General features: G+C 37.8%; 1 protein-coding gene across 5 annotated transcripts in view; it reads right to left on the minus strand.

Annotated features, from left to right (window-relative positions):
• cald1b (caldesmon 1b) overlaps positions 1-15,420 on the minus strand; it is a 35,571-nt gene that overhangs the window by 17,383 nt on the left and 2,768 nt on the right. For all 5 annotated transcript variants that reach the window (XR_008396921.1, XM_053682392.1, XM_053682391.1 and 2 more), the window contains exon 2: positions 4,333-4,440. Coding sequence is in view for 4 of the 5 variants with exons in the window: in XM_053682392.1 (XP_053538367.1) it covers positions 4,333-4,406 (74 nt within the window). In the remaining variant the exon portion in view is untranslated. The remainder of the gene's footprint in view (positions 1-4,332; positions 4,441-15,420) is intronic.

The following is a 15,420-nucleotide window of genomic DNA, read 5'->3' on the forward strand; positions in this document are numbered from 1 at the left end:
AGCTTTAAGGACACTGTAACACTCAGGATCCACTGAATCTTAATCTGACTTGTTGGACTGCAGTGTGAAAGAAAACTTACTATCTCAGGTTATTATTTAGCTATAATCCACTGCATAAATGCTTACTCCTAAAAGATCAAGGTTTTCATTAGACACTAATTAAGAGCTCAAATGTTCCTGTATTAGGTGCTTTTTCTAGAAATGAAAACTTCTTCAAAACACATTTATGGTCTGCACACTTTAGGTTCACACTTTACATTAAAGTGGATAGGCCTTGTCATGAATAATTTCCCACCTTTCCAAATAAAACTTGTTTCCCCCGCCAAAGACACATAATGTGGTAGACATGTATTTGGGCTTTCTTTCAAATTCTTAATATCTGAAGATATTCCATCTAAATAACATCTGTCTCAAGTCCAACTCATTAAACTGGTGTCCAACATGGTATCCCTGTATAGCTGTAAAAGATATTATACAGTTTATTTATTTTATTATTATTTTATTTCAGCAACTGAGAGAAATGCTCTGTGACTGTGTCTCAGATGTTTTAAATACGAACATGTTTCGTTTTTCCACTAACTCCACTGTTTACAGTATGCTCAGGGAGGAAGTGTGAATCCATCATATTTCCAAATGAAAAGTTGTTATTACAGAAGGGCGATGTGGAAATGGCAGCAGCATCAGTGGAGTGTAAGAATGATTCAGTGAAAGGCCTGTTTTCCTGTTTAAACACTTGACCGTTTATAGCTTTCAGATCTGCAGCAGGCCCTCATCACACTACATTAGAATAATCGTATGTTTCTTTCTCAGTGGTGCATCACTTCAGCGGAGAAACGACTTGGATATGCTCCATGAAACCTCGCTCATCATTTGGTTAACCTGGGCACTGTTCCACATGTAATTAATAGCACATGTGGTTATGTTTTTAAAACTACATGTCAGCTATCCACATATTGCTGATATTCTTTATTTGCTTTGAATAAAGTACATTCTCGACAGTACAATCAGCTTTGATTTTCTCAGTTTGCTTTCTTCCAAAAGCATTTCTATAATGCAATAGTTCCTGTAGTGCACTGCTTGAGTTACAGCCAGGAGGGAAGATTGGAACCATGCTTTGACCTCAACATCAGAACAAATATGGATCTACACTATGACATCGGATTTATTGAGTGTTGCAGCAGATAGCTACAGGTGACAAATGAACTGAAAAGCCAACATTAAGTCTCTCCGTACTGTCATGAATCACTACAGTTCTACAATTCTCTGGAACGTTCAAAAGATATTCCCTCAGTTGGTGTTTTGATGACGGTGATGGACAGCACTGTCTAACACGTCACTCCAAAATCTCAGACATACTCCCATCAGAAGAGAAATGTTTCATTATAGGATAAAGGTGATCAGTTACAAGAACTTAGTATTGACCTGTAGTGACTCTTCTGGAGCGAACCCATATAGCCAACCCTTGCCAGAAAAATGCCTCTCACAGTATAACAGGGGCAACTGTCTTTTCTTTACTTTGCCTCCCCATCCATATAACTGTGAAATAAATTTTAGTATGGATTCTAAGATACAATTAGTATGTCCTTACGTTATTTCCCTGCACAAATCATGTTGTATAAGGAGCCACTGAATGTCACAGTCTGATAAACGTTTTGGATAGTTACATGCCATAGCGAAATGGACACAAGCCTAATTAGTTCAGACTGTGATCTGATGCTGGCTGTCAAAATGTCCTCGATTCTACTGCAAAGACATCATCATCAAAACAAAGAAGAACGCTTACACACTCTACATATGGACATGAAACAGTATACATGACCTAACAAAAAGACAGAATTCATTGAATTCAGGTGATGAGACTCATGTAGATGATGGTGATGATCAATATGAGAATTAATTTCCTAAGTCGATTAAGATATAAATGTAGAGGGAGGCTTTCAGTGGATCATGAATGAAATCTCTAAATCTAGTTTTTGTCCGTTTTCACCTTTGAGGTTAAGCAAATTTTAAAATGCTAGAACTTTACTTCTGCTTGAGCTACATGCAAAAGACAAATATAATTAAGTTCAGACTTTTTCTGCAAAAACTGATGTCTTAGCAAGTGAAAATATCTTGAATAGAGTCAGATTTATCTAGTGTTTCCTATTATAAGATTACAATTAACCAAATGTAAGATTATTATACCTATTCATAGATATTTGTTTTTACTTATTTCAAGTGTAACATTTTCTTGTTCTATTTAGCAGATAATTTTGCTTCTTTTTATAAATAAATGCTTAAAATGAGCAATATTCTCTGCCAATAGAATAAGACTATTTCAAGCTTAATATTAGTAAACGTTTCTAGAACTAGGTTTTAGTAATCTTAACAAATTTAGTTTGTTATTATCTTGTAATAGGAAATACTAGATACATTTGACTATGTTCAAGATATTTTCACTTGCTAAGATGTCATTTTTTGCAGTGAAAGTCTGAAGTTTTCAAAGTTACATATAATAGAAAAAATCAAAATGTGGCTGAGTAAAGGGTTTCCCCCATCCACCACATAAAAAAAGTATGGACCCTTAGATGCAGGAGCCCCCCCCCCCCAACAGACACGAAACACATTCACAAGCTGTATGAGGGTATTTGTCATCCTCAACTGTATACAACTGCCTGCCAGACCTTATAAGGCCAGCTGGATTGTGGGATTTGTAGGAGGATGGAGTGGGCCGAGAATGAGTTCGAGAGTAAGAGAACCATGTTAGCCAATATTATGCAAATCAACTCACTTGATAAACATGCTAACAAAAACCCGAAAATGTTTTCTAAAAAAGCCATTCACAGAGGCTTGTGTGTGGGCTGTTCAGGGTTTCGCCTTATTAGATTATGACAAACAAGCAAGCACTGGCTGATGAATGGACAAGTAATTTGCCATCTATAATTTTTCACTGAAATGTAAGAAACACAAACAAGCACTGACAGGCCTGGCTCTAATCTGCTTTAAATAAGTCCAGAGAAAATACACACTCATTGTCTGATGCTCAGCGGGCCACATATGCCTCTCCTAATACTGATGCTGTGTTTGTAGATCAAACTGCCCTTTCCTGGGGCCAAAATATCCAACTTGCGCCAAACTTTCTAATGTGTATTATAGTACAAAAAATTTAAAACTTTTCATAATACACCATAATATATTCATAATACACGCTTACAGTTAAATATTATAACTACTGGACTGTAAATACTCCAACAGACCAACAGAGCAACAGAGGAAGATTTACAGATGCTACAACCTTTATAAGGAATAGAGAAGCTAGCAGAGAGACTGCTGTTTAGATTTGGAAACACAGAACTTTCCAACTTGGCTTGAAAGTCAAACTGAGAGAGAGAGAGAGCGAGAGAGAGAAAATCCTCTACATAAGGGTGAGGGATATGACAAAAATATCATGTGCAATACTTGTCATGCTACACAATACATTATAACCCTATTTTAGTATATATAAATGAATTATATGATATACCATATGATGATACAATACCTGCAGGGTAGATTACAGTCCACATAAAAAATATGTTTAATCGTTGATATGGTGCCATTTTTTGTGTAGAAACATTTATTTAGCATTTGTGGAAGTCTCCAGCATCAGAACTCAGTTTTCCAACAGTGGAAAGTCTTCGTGGTGGAGAGTTTTATTGTTTCTCTGTAATATGATAAGTGTTTTTTGTCATATTTATCTTCAAGAGAGAGAATAAAAACAGAGGTTGGTGATGGAACAAGTATTTATAACTGCTATATTGTCAGTGATAACAGGACCTAACTTGTTTCGTGAATGTTCCACAACGTTAAGCGTAATTAGAAGTGGGCCAAATGTATAACATGTCACTCTTTAATAACAATAATAATAATAATAATAATAATAATAATAATAATAATAATAATAATAAAATAATGTAACCATTGGTAAATTGGGTTACTGATTTGAAGGTCACTGCCAAACTGCCACCCTCTCTGCTTCAGGGGTGCTGCATCATGGCTGAACCCAGCTTCCTAACAAGCTGGGATATGTTAAAAAAAAAAAAAAATCACTGTGCTGTAATGTAATATATGACAAATAAAGGCTTCTTGGAAAATAATCCACTTTGGAGTGGCAGTAACTCCAGTTTGCATTGGGCTGCATCACACCACCAGTTTCTATTTGTCCCCAAGTGTTTAATTCATTACATATTGCCCAGCCTTCACTGAACTGACATGAGAGTCTGACATGAGTTTGAAAGAATGAGTGTCAGTGTGTGTGTGTGTGTGTGTGTGTGTGTGTGTGTGTGTGTGTGTGTGTGTGTGTGTGTGCTTTACTTTTCGGTTTCCCTTTGCATCTCTTCTCGCTTTTGTCTCCGGAGCTCCCTGCGGCGTTCAAAGTCCTCGTCCATGGTGTCTGGTGCAGAAAATCCTCTCGTGTCCTCGCTGGGAGACAGAATAGACAGCACAAGGGATATTAAAGTACTTGAAAATTTGATCTAGGACTATTATAATCTTTCCAACTGTCTGCATCATGTCGTTGCTGTCCAACACAATCCCTGCTCACTTTTTCCTTCTTGACAACTACCAGAAAAGGCAAATTCTGCATCACCCCTACACACCCAATCAGCTTTCTCTACATCCTTCGTCTTCCTCAGTGTCTTCTACATTTCTTTCTACTGGTCTGTTCTATATGGTAAACAACAATGACGATAACAGGATCAGGATGCAAATATACAGTAAGTGCAATAATAAACATAATAGGATAATAAAGCACTGAAAGGGAATAAAATTATACCACTACTACTACTACTACTACTACTACTACTACTACTAATAATAATAATAATATAAAATATGGTAGAAAAAAATAAATGTAAAAAAAAAATTCTGAAAGATTTCAATCAATTTCTTTGCCACTTGAAAACAAAAAACTGTGTCAGGTTGTTGATTTTAATATATTAAGCACATTTGTAGTACTAGATCTTACAGAATGACAGACAGTTCATTATACAGTATATGATGGTGCTAAATCACTGAATGTTTTAAAGCTTTAAAATCTTTCCTTAAAAAGCCTGAGAGCCAGTGTAATGATGCAAAAATTAGTGTAAGACTGTCTCTCCTGCATGCTCATGTTAATAATCTTGTTATGCACTTAAACATCATCATCATCACCTTTTTGTCTACGATGAAATATCTGCCCTAGACTACTCTGAAGAAATAAACATCTTAGAGAAGAGATTTCACTTTCACACACCTGATTCATCACAACAGTTAATTTTTAAGCCATTCATGAGCTGAAATATTGTGAAATCTCAACAGAAACCTGATCATTACAGTGTGAAGACCCCTCTGGAGTGCTGCCAGATTAGAGAAAGTTGTTTCTTGGACGCTGGGCTCGGCTTTAAAGTCGTTTTTACTGTTTCTCTGAGGATAAGTAAGACCAATTGGACAGCACGGCCTTCCAGAAATGGCAGAACACGAAACACATGGTGCGGGAAATGCAATATTTGACTTCTTTCTGGGTCAGCCAAGGAAAGAATACGAGATCCCATCAAAAAACATGCCACTTCCAGACGTTCTGGCAAAGAAAATCTAATAAAAATAAATGCCCAGTGCATGTGAGTTTGTGTTTACAGCTTGAGTTTCCTGTACTTTATTTTTACATCGCAGAACATATTCTCTTGGCTTGAGAGCTCGGGGGAAATGTACAATTCAGCTGCAGGGATACTTTCATTAAACAATAGGGTAATTTGCTTACATTCCCTGAAACAATGAATGGTAATTCAACCAAAATTAAGCTAAACCAAAAACAGATATATGCTAACAGCATTGTGCGCTTTGCTGTTTAATTAGGAAGGCTTCCTGCTCTGTGACCTGAACATTAACAACATCACCTTGATGTATAGAGGGGAAAATGTGAAACTAATAAAACACGGAGGTGCATCTTCAGATGTAAAACAAGCAAAGTTAAGCTTCACGTTTGTATTTGACATAGAAAAAGGTCTGCACCGGTGATGGATACAAAAGTAGTTCACATTAACTGGGTTATGACTTTTACACCAATATGTCAAGTCCTTATCCCAAAACAAATCTAATGCTGATTTTCTGGTTACATTCTTCATTCTCCCATATACCACGTGAAGGTGGAACTGTGAAAACGCTGATGCATATCTCAATAGATCCGTAAATCCCTGATTATCTTGATTATCTTGAAGATTTGCCTTAAGTAGTTTTTTTTAAAGCTCTCACTAAGGTAGAGTTTCCCAAACCTGGTGCTCCTCAGGAACACAAGATAATCTACGGTTATGCACACTTTGAGCTCTCAGTGCACCTAAACAAGGCAATCGAGAACAGTCTATACCTGGCAGCTTTGCATCAGGATCTGGAAGAATGTAAAAATATGGACCTTTGGTCCCTGAAAACCAGTTTAAGAACATTTGCATTAAGAGAAGCTGAGAGAAGCTCAACTGCCTTTACTGTCCAATTCATGACCATGACTTATTTTCATTTTTTTTGACATACAGTAACAATGGCTATTAGCCTATTAGTTTTGAAATCCAATGTTGGAAACTGATGTCCAAAACATAATGACTGTATTATTCTTCTTAGGCTCTTGAATTCCACTTCATTACAACTCAAAGAAATTGAATCAGTGATTTAAGGTAAGGAAGAAGCTAAACCACAACTTCAGTCTCCACCAAGTTCAGGAATATACACTTGCTAACTCTCTCACATCTAGGACTGGGTAGGGGTTGTAGATACAGTATGGTAAAAATATTGTGTCATAATACATCAAATTGGCATGGGAGAGATCACAAGTTTGAATCCCGACGATGTCACAGTCATCAAGACTCAGATTTAACAATACAAAAGAACAATAAAATAACACAACAGAGTACACAGACAAATTAACAAAGAATTAACACAGAACAGGTGAACACAATCAGTTAACAAACCAGTGACAAGACAAGGGGCAAGCATGAAACTATGTATCACAGTATATATTTGTTAACAAGGCAGCAACAAGGGCAAATACTGAGTCTGAGATGTTTGTTCAGCAATTATTAAAAAATAAAATAATAAAAAACATACAAAAATACATTAAAAAAATTCTAGTCAGTTACTTTTTATAGTCAGTAACAAAGAAGTCATTAAAACAATGATTACAAAAGCCTATATTAATCAGCTAATCAATATACTTTTCTAAATATCATGGTTTCACCAGGTGTCAGTACTCAAATGTTACTCGCTGTAACAGTTAACATATATGTTAAATTCAAATGGGTTTTTTTTTTTTTACCCATTATTTAATTTTCCCTAATATATTTGGAGAACCTCTATGAACATTTTAACAGTCCACCTTCATACTTCATCACGAAGGGACTGCATGTGAATAAGAACAATTCAACCTGAGGTGACACAATGACCGCCCTGTGTTTGCGTCTCTGTACCATATGTGACTATATGTTGACTCGATGGACACATCGTTCAGTTTCCTGCACTGGACCTATGAGTCTGTTTGACTTGGAGCACTTCCAGAAACAGAACTACAGCTTTGACTCAGCGGATCTGCTCCAAACAGTGTCCATATGTGCACAAGTCGAGCTGTTCTGCCTCGTTGATCTAAAGAGCCATCCTTTTAAATGCTGTTATTTCTGTCAGCAGACTGTCCTTCAGCAGGAGAAGAGAAATGGATGTGATCATTTTATCAATGTGTGTAGGATACACAGTTTACAGACAGAGAACAAAATTTATGCTGCATCCTTAAAATTGTGGAATACACAGAAAGTTACAGTGTAGAGAGATTAAGGACCTCCTTTATACAATTACAATTTACATTGATCATCCTGTTCAAAAGTTTACATCCCCCTGGCTCTTAATGTATCGTGTTGTCTTCCTGAGCATCAGTGAATGTTTGCACCTTTTGTAATAGTTGTGTTCGAGTCCCTCAGTCGTCCTCAGTGTGAAAAGATGGATCTCAGAATCATATAGTCACTATTGGAAAGGGGTCAAATATGCAGAAGATGCTGGAAAAGCAAAGAATGTGCAGGACCTGGAGGATTTTTCTGAAGAACAGTGGAGAGAGTTTAACTGTTCAGGACAAACAAATGACTTATGAACAACTATCACAAAACATAAACACAGACACTGATCATCCAGGTAACGACACACAGTATTAATAATCAAGCGTACAGGATGTAAACTTTTGAACTGGTTCATTTGTGTAAATTCAGTCATTATTATGTCTTGTGGACTATATGTAAACATCTGTTATGTGAAATAGCCTATTCAGGAATGTACTAAATAAAATGACACAACTATTATGATCCCTCTTATTATTATTATTATTATTATTATTTTATTTATTTATTTATTTATATATTTTTAATTATTAACATTTTGCAGATTCTCCAAGGTGTATGTAAACTTATGACCTCAACGGTAAACTCCTCAAAATTAGTCTTAGCACTTCCAAAAAATGAGTAAATTGTTATTTTGGATTAATTATGGCATAATACTCACAACATATACTCTTTATTTTGGATCTTAGTTAATCAGTACCTTACTGTGTGCATAAAACATTTGACTTTCCTGAACCATTGTTCCACATGTAGTCTTATATCCTTCTTAATTTCTCAACAGAAATTCAAAGAGTTGTTCTGGGCATGTTGTAGATTTCCCAGGCTCTCTGCTTTTGAACCACAAGGTAGGATCAGACTCCTAAATCATTTCCACATGACACAAGCTGAAGACATATTCTAATTTACACATCTGCCACTGATTACAGTTCCTGGGCATACTGCCCTCACCGTAGCTCTTTCTCTCTCCTGTGGTCTTGAAATTCCAACAAAAAAAAAAAAGTTGAAGTCAAAATTCCATTCCTTCAATGTCCTCCTCCAGTGTAAATGAATCGCCACACTATTAAACAAAGTCCTGGGGGCATGGCTTGGTTTATATCAAATCATTTCAGAAATCATAACAAGAGGAAGATACTTGCAGAAAGAACTGATGTCCACGAAGTCACCTTCTTCCAAAAGTCAATAATACTGTCATACTGAAGTCAGGCTGTTTATCCTGGTGAATGAATAAGTCTGGTAAATCACCATGAGCTGCAAGTTTTATTATATGAAGACTGGACAAGTGCACGATACACTCCATGGCTAAATCCATGGCTTATTCTATCTGCTCACAGACTGCTTGCTCATGATCGAATCTATTCAGTGAAAAACCCACATGAGAGAACATTCTTCACACTACCATAAATACTGCAAAACCATTAAACAGCAAATTGGAGGAAATATGAGACTGCACATGCTGGCAGTAGAGACTGAGCAGGTTGCTGGCTAAATATGTTTCCCATCAGGTGACTACTGAGGATCTGCAAGCGCCACATAAGGGTGGAATTTTACGAGTGTGGCATTCTCAGACGATGGTGCATCTCTCAAAAGCAGATCAATAGCACTGAATCTGATCTTCATTGCTCAAAATCAACACATTTGCTGCGTCTCAGTTTGCCTACTTATACTATGCACTAAAAGTAGGTACTCTTTTTGTGAAGAAAATGTACATACATTTGCGTGCGTAGCAAAAGAGTATGCAAGTACTGGGATATACTATCATGTCATTTAACTGAAGAGAACATTGCTACCTAGTTATGCACACTGTCACCGTAAACAAACTCCTTGTTGCATTTCAGCTTTTCATCATTCATTATTCCTTATATAATTTATACTATCTCATTTAATTTACCATTCCCTTGATTTATTTTTCCATATTTTGTTTACACTGCTTTCAAATATGTTATACTCGTCAGGTTGAATTGAATTGGCGAAGCAAACGGTCACAAAACTCCTCCTACCTCGCACAAAAAGTGTCCATGGATCCATGCTTCGAAAATCTACTTGGCCTTGCAAATTTGTAGCAAGACTACAGTTGGGTCTAGGGGCAGGGTTAGCTTTCATAACTTTTCTTCTTTCTAAATCCAATCACATTGCCTTCATCCACTTGAATTCACACAAATTTCTTATGAGATCAGGGTAATGGGTCACTACAACACCAAAGAGAGATATGTTTCTCTTTCTTATTCATCCAAAATGAGCATTAACTCCATTTAACAACAGTTACGTGGTCTTCAACCTCTTAAGCATGTGAAGAACCTTGGAACATTAAGTACAGGAGCATCTGAAATCACTCTTTAAGCATTCCTCTTCCATCTCCAGATGCCCTCTCCTGGGGTCCCCCATCAGGGACACGTAGAATCAACAGTCACAGGTCTAAAATATGACAGTGTACGTGCTCCATGACATTCAGTAAAGTGGGGAAAGTGAGGAGGGGTTTGTTTGGTCTGTTGCTCTCCAGTGTGTACAAGCATAACCAAACATGGTAAAAGACACTGATGTGCTGTGACTCACTGATATTAAAGTGCAACTTCTCTCTAAATACGTGCAGTATCTTTCAGAACCAGCGTGCAATCAGAGTGATCTATGTGACCTGTCATAACATAAAGTAAAGTAGCAGTTAATCAGATATTTGATAAAGTCTTGAATACTTGAAGTATGTCTAAGTAAACAAGGCAACTGCTCTACGTTTTTCTGAATCATGTACTTCCTCCTCCATATAAGGCCACGACAAATTGGAGCTGTGTTGCCGTGTGTTTTTCACCAGAGTTTGATTTACAGTAGTCAATATTATCGAGGAGGGGATACAGACAGGCAGTTTTACAGTTGGACGTCCTTAGCAGTCAAGATAAATGCATGCTGGCTGCTAAGATAATTATGATTTGAAATAGTGGGATAATACATTGAATACATGCATGAGAATAAAGATTACATAGAATAGATTACATTGTAGACAATGAAGGCCTGATTCTTTGCAGAAGAGGTCTGTCCCTAATTTCCTGGGATGTTCTCGTGTTCTATACAGAAGCTTCAATATTTCATGCGCACCTGGATCTTGTACTAGATCACTTGCATGAACACGCTCCCTCTATCACAAACAAATAAACCCATATGTACTGTAACAGCACACTGGCTCATGCACGCCTGTGTACACGTTTCTGTTTACTGTTCCCGCTTCTCCGGTGAGATCATTACATGTATATTTATTCATTTGACAAACAATTTTATCCATGGTCTGTAAAGGTGTAACACAACATACAAAGTACCTGTATCTGTTTCGTGTACCAAACATCCGTATGATTATTTGCATTCGGATTGCAGTGTCAGAGATGTAGTGGTTTAACATTAGGCTAGTAGGCAGCTACTAAGGATGAATGAATGCTATGAATTCTTTGCACAGTAATGCACTTTCCTGTGCCCACTTTCATGACTTTTTTTGATGCATCCCACAATTTTAGTCTCACCAATTATCCGTGAACTGTGAACCAACCTTTCTTTAAAACAAACAAACAAACGGAATAGAGTACTTCCTTTTCATATCTGAATTTGTAGCTGTTCATTCCAATCCATTGTCCATACTGTTTATACTACACAGGGTCTTGGGGAGCCTGGAGCCTATCCCAGGAAATTTGGGGCACAAGGCAGGGGGCACCTTGGATGGGGTGCCAACCCATCACAGGGCACAATCACAAACACATTCACAATGCCTACAATGCACAAACACATGCATAACACCTACAATGCATGTTGTTGGACTGAGGGAGGAAACCAGAGTACCAGGACGAAACCCTTAAGCACAGGGAGAACCTGCAAACTCCGCGCACAAAGGGCAGTAGTGGGAATCGAACCCCCAACCCTGGAGGTGTGAGGCCACCATGCCCCATCTATTCATAACAAAATCTTATTGAGGATGGTGGCTTTAAACAAGAGCCCATAAGTTTTACTCTGGAGGACAACAGCAGTGTAGCTACATTAACAACATGAGAACCACTTAGCTAGCTAGCTTGCTTAAATATTTAATAGCCTAACAGTTGTGCGGTAATGTAACTAAATCTCCCAGGTACCCTGGGATGGACTGGTGTCCCGTCCCAGATGTATTCCGACTTCACATCCGGAGTTCACTGGATAGACTCTGGCTCTATAGCGCTAACTGAAGACTCTAGATAACTCCAGGTATCCTTCACTGATTAACTAATTATTACACCCATTTTATTTTATCCCACAGGTATTGCCATTTATGAAGCTTGAACCTTATAATATTCCACTGCATTACAAATGAAAAGTTTGCAATTATTTAGAACTACAGGAACGGTGAACCCCATCAAATCAAGCCATCATAAATTTGTGAAGTAATGTGGAACTCAAGAATACAGCTGTGCAGCTCAGTGTTAAGCTCTTTGCCAACAGGCCAACAGTGGCTCTCTGGCACTCAAAGCCTATAGAACAAAAAAGTCCCAGAACAAAACATTACCAGCCTGTAATATTTATTCTGAAATGGCACACACTGAAGTGACATGATAAATATTTCCAAGGCTTGCTTCGATTTATACACCACCGCCGGGGGCTTTTCACATGTTTCTTGGCAGGCAGGAATCAAGAACAATTTAAATTCACATATTGGCTTTTATACCATTTTTCAATTTTAGTTGCAGCATGCTTCACACACAAACACTTGAAAATGATACCACTTTCCAGAGTTCCACTAACAGGTAAACATTTCAGAAAATAATTGTAGCTAACCTAATAACAATTTCATAGGTCAAGCAGAGGTAATTGCCAACATGCAAACATCGTTATGGTAACATCAGACTTACACATGTACAGCATATGTACAGCAAATATATATACAGTCAGGTCCATAAGTATTTGGACAGTGGCACAAGTTTTGTCATTTTTCCTCTGTACGCCACCCCAATGGATTTGAAATGAATTACAAGATGTAATTGAAGCAGTTTAGGAATTACAGTCATTTCTTGCAGAGCCCCCCCATTTTCACAGGCTCAAAAGTAACTGGACAAACTAACAGTCATAAATATTAGGATTATTTTTAATACTTGGATGCAAATCTTTCACAATAAATGACTACCTGAAGTCTGGAACCCATGGACATCAATGGATGCTGAGTTTCCTCCCTTGAGATGATTTGGCAGGCCTTTACTGTAGCCACCATCAGTTGCTGCTTGTTTGTGGGTCTTTCTGCCTTCAGTTTTGTCTTCAAAGGCATGTTCAATTGGGTTGAGGTCATGAGACATTTAAGACCATTTCACTTCTATGCCTTAAGAAGCCCTTGGTTTGCTTGCGCAGTATGTTGTGGGTCATTATCCATCTGTATTGTGAAGTGCCATTCTATCAGTTTGCTTAATCTGAGCAGAAAGTATAGCTTCATACATGTCAGAATTCAGTGATCCAGTTTCACTGGCAATCATACATGCCCATGCCATAACACCACCCCCACCATGTATGACAGATAATGTGGTGTGCTTTGGAACACGAGCCCTTCCTTTCCATCTCCATACTCTACTCTTCCCATCACTGTGGTACAAGTTAATCTTGCATCAGAACTGGTCAGGCTTTTTGTTTGTTTGTTTGTTTAAGCAAAAGATTCAATTTAATCTAGGTTTTCTGTTCTTGAGTGTTACTAGTGGTTTGCATCATGAGGTAAACTGTCTGTATTCACATTCATGAAGGTGTCTCTTGATTGTAGACTTTGACGATGATACTCCTACCTCTTCCAGAGTGTATTTGACTTGGCTAGATGTTGTGAAGGGGTTTTTCTTCAACAAGAAAAGGAGTCTGCATTCATCTACTTCAGTTGTCTTCTGTGGTTTTCCAGGGTTTTTGGTGTTGCTGAGCTTGCCAGTGCATTCCTCATTTTTATGAACATACTAAATTGTTAATAGAGACACTCCTAGTGTTTCTGCTATCTCTCTAATAGGTCTGTTGTATTTTTTTCGGCCTAATGATGGCCTCCTTCGCTTGCATCGACACCTCTTTGGACCGCATAATGAGAGTTCCCATGAACAGCTACTAAATGAAAATTCAATGAGTGCAATCAACTCCAGACCTTTTATCTCCATAATTTGTCAAGAAATAACTAGGAAACAGGCCACGACTGTTAAAGTTGGAGAGACTCAGTAAAAAAAATGACTGTAATTCTTAAACGGTTCATGCAATGTTTTTGTTAAACCCCTGGAATTAAAGCTGAAAGTGTACACTTCAATCACATCTTGATTGTGTCATTTCAAATCCATTGTGATGGTGTACAGAGGCAAAATTAAGAAAACTGTGCCACTGTCCAAATACTTAAGGACCTGACTGTATGACATGGGCATCTGTTTCTTATAAGTCTATTTTTGTGCTCACATCTGGCTTTTTAAAACTCAGGATGCCAGTGTGAGCATGTTTAAATTACTACATGAACATTCACTCCTTTAGAATATTCAATACTTTGATCTCGGAAGCTCGTACATGCTCCTTTAATCATTCAAGAGCATGTGAAGTAACCAAAATGTCTTTCGCAGGGTCTCAGTCAGTGTGTTCCTGTGGAATCACTGTATCAGATGTTTGTTCGTGCTTCTTTAATAGATCAAGGAATTATATGAAATGTTTGCCATTTCCACATTTTCTCCATTACTCCTACATTAAAATACACAGTGTTCCTGACATAAATTTTATAGTCTCTGCTATACATTTCTTCTACTTTTGGAGGACAGCATGTTTTCTAATTAGGAACACCCAGGAAAGTCTGCCACTGCTCAGTGTGCCAGCGATTCTCTCATGTAGGATCATTTACACAGAGAGTTTACAGATTTCTCTCGAATGCACCAGGATGCTTTTGCAACAGGCTCTAATTGCAATGAAACACATTCCCTGTCTCCTGGGAGACGAGGCATCGATCAGGGCCAGACACATGCTCGTGCACTCTGCTGCAGAAGGTCTCCAGTCTTGTGGCTTATACCATCTAAGGAAAAGGACCTGACTTGACAGTACTCCAGCTCCAAAGGTTTTCCACTGTAAGACGCCTGCTTAGTGTATGATAAACAGCATGCTAGAATGGAACAGTTTCAAGGACTAAACCTCAAAGATATTTTTTTTTATTACTCGAAGAACATCTGCAGACCTTTCAGCACATACTTGATGGACCTACCCGAAGAGAAGATGGTTTCGGGCTTGTTTTGACCTCACGATTGAGGACCGTTAAAAGTGCCAGCTCTTCATCATGTCTGATTAGTCTGTGGTATGCAGGAGTACTGTACTTTAAACATGTCCAATCCAAATGATTGCAAAAGATCATTCATTAATTTGTTCCCGATCTAGAAAGGATGCACTGTGTCTCTGAGTAGCAGTCTGACTAGTGGCATTACTGTATCCTCAGACATAGAAATCTATACAAGTATATAATGACACAATGCAAAGGATTTATGTCATTTCTACAAAAGAAGAGTGTAAAAAATAGAGTACTGGCAGATCACAAGATCTTACTATATAGTTATACACCACAATGTGTGGTACCCTGAGAAAACTT

Source organism: Ictalurus punctatus, chromosome 8 (genome assembly GCF_001660625.3).
Source record: "Ictalurus punctatus breed USDA103 chromosome 8, Coco_2.0, whole genome shotgun sequence".
Taxonomy (NCBI): Eukaryota; Metazoa; Chordata; class Actinopteri; order Siluriformes; family Ictaluridae; genus Ictalurus; species Ictalurus punctatus.